The sequence below is a fragment of the Uloborus diversus genome, chromosome 4, assembly GCF_026930045.1.
Source record: "Uloborus diversus isolate 005 chromosome 4, Udiv.v.3.1, whole genome shotgun sequence".
NCBI classification, from domain to species: Eukaryota; Metazoa; Arthropoda; class Arachnida; order Araneae; family Uloboridae; genus Uloborus; species Uloborus diversus.
Window position 1 is genome coordinate 103,486,614 of NC_072734.1, and position 15,287 is coordinate 103,501,900.

The 15,287-nt window shown below is 31.0% G+C and overlaps 1 protein-coding gene across 3 annotated transcripts in view; it reads right to left on the minus strand.

Moving 5' to 3' along the window:
* Positions 1-15,287, minus strand: part of LOC129221567 (KH homology domain-containing protein 4-like) — a 39,202-nt gene that overhangs the window by 16,443 nt on the left and 7,472 nt on the right. For all 3 annotated transcript variants that reach the window (XR_008580528.1, XM_054856068.1, XM_054856069.1), the window contains exons 4-11: positions 12,149-12,231; positions 12,020-12,072; positions 10,159-10,316; positions 9,796-9,882; positions 9,584-9,708; positions 4,741-4,801; positions 2,941-3,049; positions 1,522-1,743 (exon numbers count right to left, since the gene is read on the minus strand). Coding sequence is in view for 2 of the 3 variants with exons in the window: in XM_054856068.1 (XP_054712043.1) it covers positions 1,522-1,743; positions 2,941-3,049; positions 4,741-4,801; positions 9,584-9,708; positions 9,796-9,882; positions 10,159-10,316; positions 12,020-12,072; positions 12,149-12,231 (898 nt within the window). In the remaining variant the exon portion in view is untranslated. The remainder of the gene's footprint in view (positions 1-1,521; positions 1,744-2,940; positions 3,050-4,740; positions 4,802-9,583; positions 9,709-9,795; positions 9,883-10,158; positions 10,317-12,019; positions 12,073-12,148; positions 12,232-15,287) is intronic.

Sequence of the window (15,287 nt, forward strand, 5' to 3'; positions counted from 1 at the left end):
ATTTGGCACCACTCACTAATGATCTAGGTATTTATTTTTCAAGTAACTCTAGCCTGAAAAGTATAGAAATAATAATATAATTCCATAAAAAAATATAGTTCCTAAAATTATTGTACTAAAAACAATGGATGAATGCATATTTTAATAAACATTACATATGGGAATGATTTAAAATTCGAGTAAATAAAGTTGCATCAAATCTGTTTTTTTGTTGCAAATCATTGTTGCATTTTGTACAATTGGCATCATGTAAGCATCATTAATGAAGCTCTTTTGTTCTAACTCAAATCAGGCTAATTTGATACACCTAAATGGAAAACATTTTCTAAATCTGTTAGAAATGTACTTTCAATATTATCATCGGTTTGAGATTGTTTTAAAGTACACCTAATGGTCAATTTTTGGCAAAATCTTGATCCTTTTAGCATTGATTTAGCGTTGGATGCTCTTGGCTAAATTAGCTTAGAACCATAAGAGCTCAGATGCTACCACTTGGTGGAAAACTGGACATCAACATCCTCATTTGAAGACCAATGCTGAACACTATGAAGGCAAACATTTCAAATTCTGTGAAGATTCAGCACAAAGATGTCATTAATAGAACAGAAAAAGAGAAAAGCTGAAAGATTATTAAAAAAAAAAAAAACTGACTGTCAAAAACAGCAGGAAAAGAAACAAAATTAAAAAAGGAGCTAAGCAAAACATTGCTCAAAATTTCAGGCATTTGGAGAAACAATTATCAGATGATGCACATTTCCACATCTGCACAGTAGTGAATGTATTCGCACACAGTGTGTGAGCATGTGCGTCTATATTATCTAGCTCTGCACATGGCACGTAGCATTAAAAAAATATAAAAAAAGTTTGAAGTACAGTAGACTCTCATTGTACTTGGGTTTATTTCTGGCAGATTTGATAGCACAGTTTAAGATATGAAGTCTTGATTATGTTTTATGCAGATGAGTTTTGATTTTACATAGCTGCAACGTCGTAAACCGATAAAATTTCCCTCTGTCTCAAAGTTCAAACTAATGAGATTGCTGATAACATGCAAATTTTTCTCTGTTTCAAAGTTCAAACTAATGAGATTGCTGATAACATGCAATGTACTGAATTTTGGCGTGCTAATAAGTGAGCTCGGGCAGCTGGACATTTTTTGCAATCATTTCTAGAGCTCTTTTACAGATGTAAAGTTATTAAACTCACACAATTCACAGAGCTCACTGGGAGAAGAGCTTTTCAAAGTGACAAAGGTTGATTGAAACAACAAGTATATAGATATAAGTGATACACAATCAAAAGCTAACACTGAAAGTCCTTAGCCATTCCTTGACAATGGCAAATGATGTTTTGTTAGTGAAGAAAGGTACGGTCATCGTACTTAAGAGAGTGGTCATGGATGTGTTAATGCCCATCAAAGAATTGCAGAGGGAAAAAAATTCGGAAAGATTACAGTCCCAAGCATTAAGGATTTGCAGTTCCATAATGAATAAGATAAATTCGTCAAATAAGCTGACTTACTCGTTGCAGAGGTAGGCAACTGGATTCCAGCTGCAACTGAAGTTGGTATCTGAACTCCAGCGGCAGCAACAGAAACAGGCAATTGAATACCAGCAGCAACTGGAGTTGATAGTTGAATCCCGGCAGCAGCTACTGATGATGGTATTTGGATTCCCGTTGCAACAACATTACTTCCAGCAGGCAATGCAGTATTAACAGGCAGAACAGTTGGGGTGACCATAACTAAATATGTGATAAGTTTGTGATAAGTTCAAAAGTTTCAATAATATTTTTCTTCCACACTGCTTCACATCTTAACCCCTAACTACTTTTCAAGCTATAATTATTAAGCAAAGTTGAAATAAGATGAAGGTACACTTTAGTTATTTGCATTTTTGTTTCTCACAACAAAAAACACATTTAGGACGCATTTAAACGCACACTATCTATTCCAAAACCAATAGAAAAAAACTGGCCGCTACAAAAACAAACTTCAAACTGAAAGCAATAGTGAAAAAAATGTCTTGTCATTTAAGGTTTGCACCTGTTCACTGCATCCAAAAACAAAAGAGAATGCAGGGTGTAACAGTAAAACCAGGGAGAAGGAAATTTTGTTGTCAACGTTAATAGCCTAAACCAACTTATGCTCCTTTTTATTGATGAATGAGTTGATGTATAATTGAAAATACTTATAATTTGGAAGATTTTCAACATTTGATGTTATTCAAGCAAGTCAGATTAAATATCGCAGATAACACTAGTATGTCAAAGAATTTATCATAGTATGTTGAAAAAACATAAAATAAAGTGGTTATTATTTTATTTATCTATAGATTTTTATTTATTTATTTATTTTTCAAAATATTTGTTCTATATTTTTGGCAAATTCATTTAAACATATCACAAAGACCTGAATCCAAAAAAAAAAAAAAAAAGTTCATTCATATTGGCAACATTATCGGCTCAAAAGTAGATCTCTGTTAATTTTTAGAAACAGAACATTGTTCTTCAAGCCATATGCTGTTGGAAAGTCGTATCAAAGGAGTAGCATGCTTCAACTAAACCTTCTTCTTTATTTCCCAGTATTGAACTGTAGCACCAATTAACAATTTGATCTTCTAAATTCATTTACTGCATAATAAGAAAAGCATCTCACTACAAATAATGATTTAGGTCTTAAAATTCAATGCTTATTTGTAAGCCATTTATCCAAGAATTCATACAAATGTTGAATTTTGTGAAAGTTGTAACAAAACTAATAGGGAATGTAAACCATATACATTGAAATCTAGTTACAACTATACAACCAAATACCAGTTTCAAAACAAAGCACATTTTTTCCTGATTTAACTTCCATTACAATTAACAAAATTTGTGGTACCTTGATGTTCGTTATAATGGGACTTCATTGTATTTTTAAAAAAATTAAATAGGAAAAACCTTGATTTTGATAAGCAACTGGAGCAGTTTGAGGCAGGACCACAGATGCCAAAGGTTGTAGAATTGACTGCTGCTGAGTTTGCTGCCATTGAGCAAATTCTACATGAGCCTAATAACAAATAAGAAAGAGATATATTTAATGTAAAACAGTATGTAACAGAATAATGTATAAGAAGCTGAATTCAAGTATTCAGGATAACTTGGAGCAAAGTTGGTTAACTTTTCACAATTTCAATTTTTTAAGAATATTTAAATTGAAATAAAACTAAAAAAGACTTATTACTGCACTCTATTGACAAGGTTATGAAACAACATTTTAACTTTTTAGTTTACATAAAAAAGGAGCAATATTGTACACAGCAAGTTGCATCATTCAATAATTCTGAAGTTACGGTTTAGAAGCTATTTTTGTTATAAATGATAGAAATCTTGAGATGCTGCAAAGTACTAAGGGGGAGTTTTTAAACATTAGGAAAATGTATTTTACGGCATTAAAAGTTTACTATTTCCATCAAAATAATTTTTTTTGCATCCTGTTTTTGACATGGTTCAAAGTTATCCTAGATGGCAGGATAGCTTTGGTAATTAACACAATGAGAATTTCCAGCATGAAATATTTATTTTCATTACAGTGGGATCTCGATAACTCGACACCCCAAAGGAACATGAAAACATGTGGACTTAAATGGATGTCAACTTACTGAGGTTCCATTATTTTATTTCCTAAAGAGTTTCTGTATCACCTACTTATTAACGTTAGCGTTCACATTTTGAAAATTAATTCCAATAAATATTCTTCTTGTTTTCTTTCTTTAGAAAAGTACCCTCCCCCCATAACAAAAACACTAATATTATTTGAATACCTTGGGAGGAATAAATCCAAATTTTTTGAAAAGAGGTGAAAAAGCTTCTTGACAGTCAGGTCTGCTAAAGATAAAAGGTCCTGCTCATAACATGTGAACAGTATGTGTAAAACATGTCACAGTGCCTTTGCTCTCTAGAGGACTTCCATGGATACATTTATCCTACCCTTTCCTAGCCTTTTACAATTGCACTAACAGCACAGAATGTGGTGGGTGACTCCCCTGGATAAAGGATGGAATTCTCCTATGGAGCTTTCCCAAAAAGGATTGACTGGCCAAGAAACCGCAATGTAAGATTCTGAGAAGTGGTCAATATGAAAGAATGTTGGTAGCAAAATAAAATTGGACTACAATAGCAACTGAATGTGGAGTAATAGGGATTTCTGCAAATGTGTGTCAATTTTGAGAGGTTTTCTCCCATTGAAATTAGCGTTGGGCCAACCAAAAGAAAAAAAGCATGTTGAGTTACCAGGGTAGTCGAGGTATCTGCTTGTCGAGATACCAAGGTAAATTTCACTGTAATTAAAATCTAAGAGAACCAACAAATTTGAGCACCAAAAATGGTAAAATAAGATTTATTCACTTTTTTACACTAAAGACTTATGTTTAAATTAATATTTTGCTCATTTTGTAATTGCATGTACATAATATTTAAAATCAAATATCTTAAAATGTGCAACATGTGCTTTTAATACCATGGCAGGGTATGAAATGAAAGTAAATATTTATTTGTAGAACTCCAGCCTATCCAGATTTCTTATTATCCAGTCTACTTCTCCGCCATATCGGGTTAGATAGTAGGGAGTTTGTTGTAATATTTTTTTGATCAGTTAAAACAAATATGTTAACAAGGAAAAAAAAAACTTGTTACACAAAAACAAATTAAAGATGAAATTCAGAAATGAAACCAATAAAATTTCAAAATTATTTCACTTACAGTTTCAACTAAATTTATTGCTAAAGCTTTAGCAGCTTGAAGGCCTTCTGGTTTGGGATGACTGAAATACAATAATATAGTATTTCAACAATTAAATTACAGAGAAGAATATACATAACACAATCAGGAAGCAAAATTTATTATTTGATAAAATACATAATAACATTACTTATAAATAAGGAGTTTTTAGAAAAGAAAAAGCACAGGGGACTTGATGTAACTAATGTAGACGTCATGTATTATACTTATTTCACACTAATGAGAATATAAATAATGGCAGGGCTTGAAATTAGCAATGGTCCACTGGTCTAAGCCCACAAAAACATCCAACGAACCAGCAGAATATAAATTTTAGTGGTCTATGGGGCCAGTAGTTTTATTCCTATTTTATTATTATTTTTTTTATTTAAGTGTTGAGAGGAAGTTTGCACCTTTATTTACAATGTTTATGTTTTCTTTGCAAGAAATGATAGAGAAAGAAATTTCTGCAACCTTACAATATTGCTTTTACCACCCTATTGCCTTTCTCCCAAAACTACAAAACAACTTTGTCTTTGTTGACATAATTCTTTGACCAGTATTGGTGAACAGAAAAAGATGACTGTTTTTTCCTTTCTCTTCCCCAGTCACTAAGACATGTTTATTGAAAATTTCTAATGAATTTCATTTGTCATGTTAGTTTTGATTTACATGTTTGTCTTTCTCTTTAACTTATCATTATTTAAAAACAGGACTCAGGAATGGACCTCTTAACGTGTATACAACCGGTGAAATTTAGCAGTTAATGGTCCATTAGACCAATGATTTATTTTTCTAAATTTCTACCCCTAATAATAATATTTTTAAATACCTCAATGCTAATTTTCCTTGTTGGTGTTCGGTTTCGAGCAGGTAGTCAAATAAGACTACCAGCTACACTGGTACAAGTATTAAATTTTCTTCTTCCTTGCAAAGATTTTGGTTTTACCTTGATTAAAGAACCTTGAGATTAAACCAGCGGTTCCCAACCCATGGGCTGCAGTCCTCCAGAGGGCCGTGAACAGCGTGCTACTGGGATGTGGACACTGGTCGAGAATCTGAACCAAAATAAATCTTTGGGTTTTAATTTCTGTTTTTCGCAAAAACTCACTTATTAGACGTCACTCAAAAGCTCTCCTTGGCTCATAGCCAGGAACGTTAAGATTAAGATTTTTCAAATTCCTCAGGAACTTTTCCATATAATTGGAGATGAAATCTAGTGAATTAGAGTTGCTTTTAAAGAAAATTGTGAAAGAAATTAGTAGTTTCAATCTTCAAGTTAAATGCTCATCCTTTGTTAAACTGGCATGACTACAACAAGTGAATTGAGACACTTGAGGGACTTTTCGACAACCTACCTATTTTAATGAGACTTTTCATTGAAGTTTTTTTAAAAAAAATAATATAGAAATGAATTGAATGTTTTATTTGAGGCAAATAAAACTATCCAGTTTCAATCCAGATATCAACTCCCTTGTAGAGGGAAAACAGCATCAAAAACCCCATTGACCCTTGATGAGTAGTTTTTATGCAGAACTAACTGCATTGCCCTGCTTTGCCCGGTCTACTTTGAAAATAAAAATTGTGTCAAGTGACGTATATTCAACAATCAGGCTTAAATAAAAGAAAAAAAAAACATCATGCAAAATTTCCCCTCCAAACAATGACGACAAATATTAAAATACTTTAAAAGAGATTAAAATAAAATGGGAAGGATGGATTTAATAAGTGTAACCATGGAAACACAAAATAAAATAAATTTAAGAATTGAAAATGAGAAAGATGGAAATAAACAATGGGTTAAAAAAGCGTTACCGTGGAAAAGCAAAATAAAATGGTTAAAAACTTGAATAGAAAACAGATTTTTGAACTTCATTTAATCCGCTTGTAACTTTTTTTCTAATGAAGATAGAGAGTTAGATCTAGAGTAAAAAAAGCAGCTCTTTCCAATGGTGTCAAAAAGAAAACTGTGGGACATTTCCTTCACTTTTTATTGATAAATCAGGGTGGCGACAGGAACTGGAAAAAAAAGTTCCCTGACTTTTTCCTGATTTCCCTGATTAAGTTCACCAAATTTCCCTGATTTCCGTTACCAATAATAATGGTTTCCTTTCTGTGTCCTACCTGAAAAGCATTGCATGTTAAATAAAATGCAGTGTTTAAAACGGTTTAAGCTGTTAATTAAAAATATATTTTGAAAAGAAGCTTCTTTTTTTTTTGGTAAAAATAGTATATCCAATTATCGACAGAGAAATATTGTAGGAAATCTAAAACAAATACTCTTTACTTCCAGGAACGAGTTAACATAAGAATCCTAAGAAATTATTAAAACCACTCTTAAAGACATATCTAATCATGATAAAACTAAACAATTTAAATGGAAATAATCTTGAACTGAATTTCCAAGCAGTAAAATTCTTGCTGCAAGAATAACAATTGATATTTAAAGTATAGAAGTAATGTATTTTTACTTAAATAAATAATACTGTCGTGTGCAGGTAAACGGCAGTATCTGCAGAAATTAGTTTTCGAGACATAAGAAGAAATGTATGGTGGATTCAGTACCAACAATAGGAACATGTTGGAATTAAACGTTTTTTTCGTGCCTCTTTTACAGTGGAAACCAAATAAGCGAGTATGTACAATAAAGATAAAGTATAATAAATGACAAAAATGCAAAAAAAAAAAGGGAAAATGTGCACTTACTGCCCTTTACCTGCACACGACAGAATAGACATATTTATGTAAAACAAATTGAAATCTTTCAACAACCAGTCATATTGAGCCATTTTCTAATCAAGAACTTAGGTTTTAATGAATGAATATAGCATTCTTATTAAAAAATGATAAAAATATTTACTTATGTACACAACTCAATTTCAAATGATTTCATTAGTTGTCGAAACAAAATCTTAAACAACATTGAAATATAAAAACAATTATTAATTTCAAAATGTATATGCTTATGGTTTTAAAATAAAAGGGTTTTAAAGTCAGAAAAAAAACCCCTTCGTGTAATCTGAAAGGACAGCGAATAATACCATTGCAGAAAAAATAAATGTGATTTTCAGTCAAAATTCAATTTTAGCAATTAAATCAAACGCCAATTGATAACTTTTAAAATTTTTTCAGAATTAATTTAAAAAACAAAGATTTTTTCCTTGAAATTGTGATAACAGTATGCTAATTACTTCAAGACAATGAGTAAGGCAAGGTAGCAAAGTCATCAATGACGGCTTCCTCTTTGTCTGCACGGTTGTTTATTTTAAGTAGCATGGAATGCGTGGAAAGAAAATACAAGCTAGGAAAAATAAACAACTTTACAGACAACAGAAGCAATCTTAGGAAGCTCATCCTAAGATTGAATACTTTGACCTTGAGGAAAAAAGATGCACAAATATGCGGCACTGTTATAATCACAACTCATTAATTTTACTTTTTTAAAACAAATAATTGGCGGAAAATTCGTAGGGAATCAAAATACTTCATTTTGCAAGGAAAAAATTTTTTTTTTCTTCATTTGATCAATTTTCCCTGAATTTTTGTTACTTTTTCAAACTTCCCTGATATTTCCCTGAGTGATAAAGTTCCCTGACATTTCCCTGATCTGTTGCTACCCTGTAAATTTAATGAAGAAAGTAGTGCCTAAATTTCAGCTAAGCCTAAAAAAAATTGAGCTAAAAACACAAATCACTCATGCCGTAATTAAGTTATAGCATTGAAACAAATTGCATAAAACGCAAAAAATTCTCCCATTTACAACGATATATAATATTAATATATGTGCAAGTAATTTCTCACCCCCATATTTGGGAATTTATGCGAAAATTGAGCCTAAATTAGAATTAAAAAAAAAAAAAACTAATTGTCGATTTTTTTTTTGGTATGCAAACCTTTCCAGTGCTGAAAGAAAGATACTATGAAAATGTCAGCAAAATCGGCTAAGCAGTTCTCGAGTTTTGTGCGTTTAACCTATCAGACGCTTTTTGGAGACTTCATTTTATACTATGTAGAGAAGAGATACCTACATTAAGTGGTGCAGAATGAGGGAAGAAGGGGATTAACTTCTTCAGAACCCTTGCTTTTAACGCACTTTCAATCCTAATATGGTACATTTACACTTAAGGGCAGTTATGAGCAGATGCCCCCCCCCTCCCAGAAAGTAAATTTAGGCTGTGCAAGTAATATATAGTAGTTAGTAGGCCTCAATGGTGTTTTCTACAAAACTGGTGGGCCGCACAACTAAAAAGACTGGGAACCGCTGGATTAAACAGATCATCAATTTTCTGCACACAAAACCTTGACAAAAAATCTTTTTTGTTAACTTGTAATTATCTTTGTAGAAGTACAAACAATTTTGTAAGGCAGTAATAGTTTTAGAAAAGAAAGTGTTTTTGTAATGAGATGTTTTGTTGTTTTATGAAGGGTTCACTTTTGCATCCAACAGAAAGATTTTATTTTAAATTTTCTACATAAAACTTGCAAACCAAGTATCATATTATTTTGTATGATTAAAGTGAAAAGCCAATGTAAATAAAGCACAAATTTTGAAAAAATTTGTGCTTTATTTTTATTTTTCTTCAAAATTTATGCTTCATTTACGTTGTCATTTCACTTTAATGATATTGTAGCACAAAGGTTATATGATAATTGTTCATTTATATTATTTTTTAGTTATTTAAAACAACAAATTGCTCTGTATTTGATACTTTGTGAAGTTCAATGCTTCTAAAACCAGAAAAAAATTATCTATAAAATCAAAGAGAACCAATGAAGCTTTCAGACAAAGAATGCAATCCAAATATAAAAGGGTAAAAACTCTTACGTGATGTGAATATACAATGGTTCAAATGCTTCTCTTCCAGAAGTTGGTTCAATAAACCCAGATCCTTTACCTCTCAATGTTACAGTTGCACCAGTTTCAGTGCGAATGTGTTGCAAAAAAGAACCCTAAAAACAAAATGATTTAAAAAATAACTAGCACATAATCTCATCCAATTTATTACCAGTAACAACGAAACACAACCTAAGACTTACATTTGGCCCAAATATTTTTTCTCTCACAGGATAATCTGAAGGTGCTTGTTCTAAACCAATAAATACTTTATCTTGCACAAAATGTGACTGAAACAGAAGTATAAAGAAATAGTTAAACAATGATCATTGCAGGGATTCATATTTTTTTTTTAAATTTTGTTTTTAACAGCATAACTAAGCTAAGCAGTATTCTGAATATTTTTTTTCTTTTCAAGGTTACAAATTAATTTTAACATTAATAATTAATATTTGTGTTTCAATAAATATGCTTAACATGAACAATGTTAATGATACTACTAAATGTCATTTAGTGTTACTTCAAACTCTAAAAGAATGCACATTTTAAACTAGCTTTTTACTCACGCCAGATGGAATGTGATTTGGCTGTACTGGTAGATGAGCCCCAGAGGAACAATTTAAACTAGAATTAGGATAAGTCACAACACCAACAGTAGGGCTTTTTGGAACACCAGAAGCAAGAATGTGCTGATTTAGTATTTCTTGGATTTGGTTTATAGCATCTATAATAAATGATATGATACAATGTTAAGTTCAATACATACTTCTTCAAAAGAAATCAATATAACTGATTAAAAATTAACAATAAATGGCAGAGGAAATGATTAATGATACAATAAAAGCAAAAAGAAAGAAGATGAAAAAATACAGCTGTAAACAAATTTTTGAATAGAACTAATTCTATTTTAATTTAATTTCCCATGCTATAATTTTCTGGTTTTGATACAGAAAATTCAGAGGGAAATATTTAATGTTTTAATTTTATTTCAGCATCATTGCAAGAGCATAGAATTCATATCAGAGGAATTTATGAATCAACTTGAATAGAAAAAATACTTCTGCTTGAAGGTTTTTAAAATTTATTATTATTATTAATATTAAAAAAAATATAGGGAAACAGATTTTCTTTTTATTCTGAAAACCAGAATATTTTTTTTTTTGCACTAACCAAATAAGTTAAATTACATACAATCTTGTCTGTTAATTAGTGTGTACTCTCTTGATTGTTGAGAAAGATACAAATTAAGTTCTGCGACTAAATATACGAAAAAGATTTTCATCACTTTCCCATTTCAAAAAGTTGCTCCTACCTATTTAGGTTAAAGTAAAATAATTAGTACTCAGCTCCAAAAAACAATAGCAAACCAATTGTTAATTGCAGCACTGCATTCAAGAAAAAAAATTGATTGAATTGCATTAACCGTTTTCTGCAATTACATGCTTTGTTACATGCATTTAAATGACTTTTAGATGTTGATTTCATATTTATGGAATCTCTTCAGAAACAAATTCTTCTTTACAAGTTTTTCTAGTCTATGACCGCAGAGAGATTTATCAGAGTGACATAAAAAAAAAAAAAAATCCTGTTATCATAGATGACCTATATGTTTTAGCTGGAGACAATAATTTCAGCCTTTTAATTGCAATTCAATAGTATTTGGAAATATTACAGCCATACTCTTTAAATGCATAAGTTCCAATTTTAAAGCAATTGGGTTGCATCCACTTCAATAAAATTTGGTTGTTTTTAGCTCAAAGTGATTCATCTGCTTCAAGTTTAATAGTTTTGGGTTTAGCATAAATAAACATCTGGCTTGCCTATTGCATTTGTGCATTAACAACGATGCCCTTCTCATGGATGTTTTCTTGTAAATTTGGAACAAAGCTTATTTTCCACTTTAAGCATCGATACATTAAAAATATTAATACTTTAAAAGTTGACAAATATTGAATAAGTCTTCAACTTTTAAGCAACTTTTTAATCATTGAATGATAATTGGAAGTGGAGGAGGGAGGGGTATTTTTTACTAACTATCAGAAAGTCCTGCTGAGAATCCCTTTTTGAAAAATTCCTGAAGCTTTGCACATGATGAGAAGACTGAAATTCTCAGTCAATAAAATATGTACCTATGCAAAATCAGTTAGTGAAAAGAAATTTAGGAATGAAAAACCCAAGAACACTAGGTTCGGAAACTCTTCTCCATTTCTAATGTGGATTCAAAACTGTTAGAAAGAAAATATGCTAACACAATGTAAGCACATAAAAGGTTGGTTTAATTTACAATATTTAGTACTAAAGTTAAAAAATAGCTGGAAAGAAAAATGTCCATTGTTAATAGCAATCACCAAACGATGAAAACACATTGAAATTAATGAAAATTTCATTGTATATAGTTTTTAAAAAAAATCTAGATACGTCTCATACCTTTAACAGCAACATGAGTCGTAGCTTGAACATTTAAATATAAAGGACGGCACCTAAATCAACATTTCAATTAATTATCTAATTTTAAATGTCTATTATTTAAAATAGATAAAAGATATGAGAACATACTCAGGAGTAGCAATACTTTGTCTTTCCTCAGGTGTCATATATCTGCCCCTAGTTGATATTGCAGCACCACTTAGCTTGCATATCTAAAATTTTTGAATTAATTATGTAATTTCTGATTATGTAGTGTCTAAATATGAACTAGGTGATCAGAAAATGGGTACAAATTTGAAAAATTAAAAACATACGAAATGATGTATGTAAGATAGGTAAACATTGATACACATACTTGAAATGACATGGGGCTTAATTGTAACCACAAAAAAAAAAAAATATTTTAAAACATTGGCATTGGATGTTATATTTTAGCATCTTTATTGATGTTGATTGATCGCCGTAGACTGTTGACTTCAGGTATCCCCAGAGTCGATAATCATCCTGAATGAGATATGGGAGACAATGCACACTGAATGTAGAACATTTTGGTTGTTTTGTCAAAAAAAGATTTATTCAGTTTTTTATTACACACTGCTTCAATGCATAGCTTAGCATCCCAAACAGTAGAGTCATTGGTGCAGTTGCTTATAATGCAAAGATTGTGAGATCAAACCTCTAAGGACAAAAAAAAAATCGTTTTGATGACTTTTTTTAGCAGAATTCTGTTCCACAGTTCCATGAAGATATGATCTAATCTCATTGCAGTATTCAGATCTACAGTTCTGTTTTTGTTGAAACAAGACATTACTTATAACATAATAAATTACAGTACAAATTAAAAAAAAAATATTTTAACAAAATTGAAGCATCTATTTCAATTTTGTTGCTTTATTAAGCAATACTTTAGTTTATAGCATGCCGAGGCAGAGGCCCATTAGCTTAGTTGGTAAGAGCATCCTGCTAATAACATAAGAGTCATTTTATGTCAAGTGACCTTTTGGTCCCCACTCGACCATCTCCGATTTCGATGAAATTTTATTGAGGCACAGAGATGCCTTTGAAACTAACCTATGCAATTTTTCAGCTTCCTAGATCCAAATCCTGAGGATCTAGGATCTTCGAAAAATGTGATCCAAAATGGCATATCAGATTTTTGTGCCAGACGAAGTTTAGAGAAAATTTTATCACACTGGAAGCCCGAAATTATAGGTGTTCCAAGTACGTTTGGCCGTAAATATATTCAAGTAATTTTGCGAATTTGAGCCTGTCAGACTTTGTGTAGCAAAAAGATATTGACATCCAAAGTGGCTATCAAATCCATTCAAGTGAAAAAGAGCCTATTTTCAATTTTATAGCTCAAGTTTGTCACATCGCATCTCCTTTTTGTTAAAACCATTATAGAACAGATTTTTTCCTCTCAAAAAAAGTTTTTTCTTCGATGGTGTTCTTTCGTTTAAGGATAAAAAAATGAGCTTAAAATTCGGAGTGTCGTAACGAATTACAATGTTTAAGAGCAGGTTGCAGAAAATTTTATCACACTGGGAGCCTGAAATCTTAGGGGCTTAAAGTATTTTTGGTTATCCATAAATTCTAGTATTTTTTGAAATTGAGCTCATTAACTTTTATGTAGCACACATGCAAAGTCTCAAGAAAAACTCAGTGGAGGAAATGTTTCCTGAATTTTAGAATATCATAAATTCTGAACAAAAATGATTCAAAAGCTTGTACATTGTAATTCTATTGTCAATATACATGTTTTTAATGGATTATGGTTGCAGAGCCTAAATATTGATTTTCTAAAATATATTGGCATCCGAAGTGGCTGTCAAAATCGTTCACATGAAAAATAGCCAATTTTTAATGCGCTGTAGGTCAAGTTTGTCACCTTGCATCTTCCTTTCGTTGGCACCATTAGAAAGAACATATTTTTCTTATAAAAAGTTTTTCTTAACGATGGTGTTCTTTGAGATAAGAGATTAAAAAAAAAGAGCTTGAAATACTGTTTGTCGTTTGTAAAAAAGACTCGTTCTACAATAATTAAAGAATGGTGAATGCCGTGGACACCGACGAATTGAGATTTTGCAACTGTTATTAGTCAATGATAGGTTTTTAATTCTCTTTCAAAAAGTTCTTTTGCAAATTAAATTTGATAGAAACAGAAAAATATCCTGTTCTGGAAGCAGACTGATACATCAGACAGAATAAGATAATTTCCTATTTCTATCATATTTCATTTGTAAAGTATATTTTTAAAGGATAAATAAAAAACAATTTTTGATTTGTAACAGTTTATTGTAGAACGAGATTTTCTAGAGAACGACAAATAGTATTTCAAGCTCATATTTTTTACGCTCATCTGAAAGAACACAATAGTAAAAAAGAACTATTTTTATAGGAAAAGATATGTTATTTCTAGTGGTACCAACAAAAAGAAGATGCAAGGTGACAAACTTGACCTACAGCGCACTAAAAATAGGATATTTTTCATGTGAACGATTTTGACAGCCACTTTGCCGGCCAATATTTATTAGTAAATCAATATTTATGCTCTGCAATTACAATCCATAAAAAGCATGTATATTGACAGTAGAATTACAAAGTACTACCAGCTTTTGAATCAGTCTTGTTCAGAATTTATGACATTCTAAGATCTAGGAAAAAGTTTCTCCACTATGTTTTTCTTGCAACTTTGCATGCGTACTACATAAAAGTTAATGAACTCAAATTCATAAAAATATTACAACTTATTGACAACCAAAAGTACTTTAAGCCCCAAAAATTTCAGGCTTCCAGTGTGATAAAATTTAACTCTTAAACATTGCAATTCGTTAAGACTGTTCAAATTTTAAGTTCATTTTTTTAATACTTGAACGAAAGAATACCATCAAAGAAACAACTTATTTTGAAAGGAAAAAATCTATTCTTTCTAATGGTTTTAACGAAAAGGAGATGAGAGGTGACAACTTGAGCTATAGCGTTTTGAAAATAGGCTATTTTTCACTTGAACGGTTTTGATAGCAAATTTGGATGTCAATATCTTTCACAAAATAGATATTTAAGCTCTGCAACTGTAACCCATTGAAAAACAAGTATTTTTACAATGGAATCACAAATCATGAGCTTTTAAATAATTTTTGTTCAGATTTTATGACAACCTAAAATCCAGGAAAAAAATTTGCAAAAATACTTGAATATATAAACGGCCAAACGTACTTGAAATGCCTGAAATTTCAGGCTTCCAGTGTGATGAAATTTGCTCTCCTTC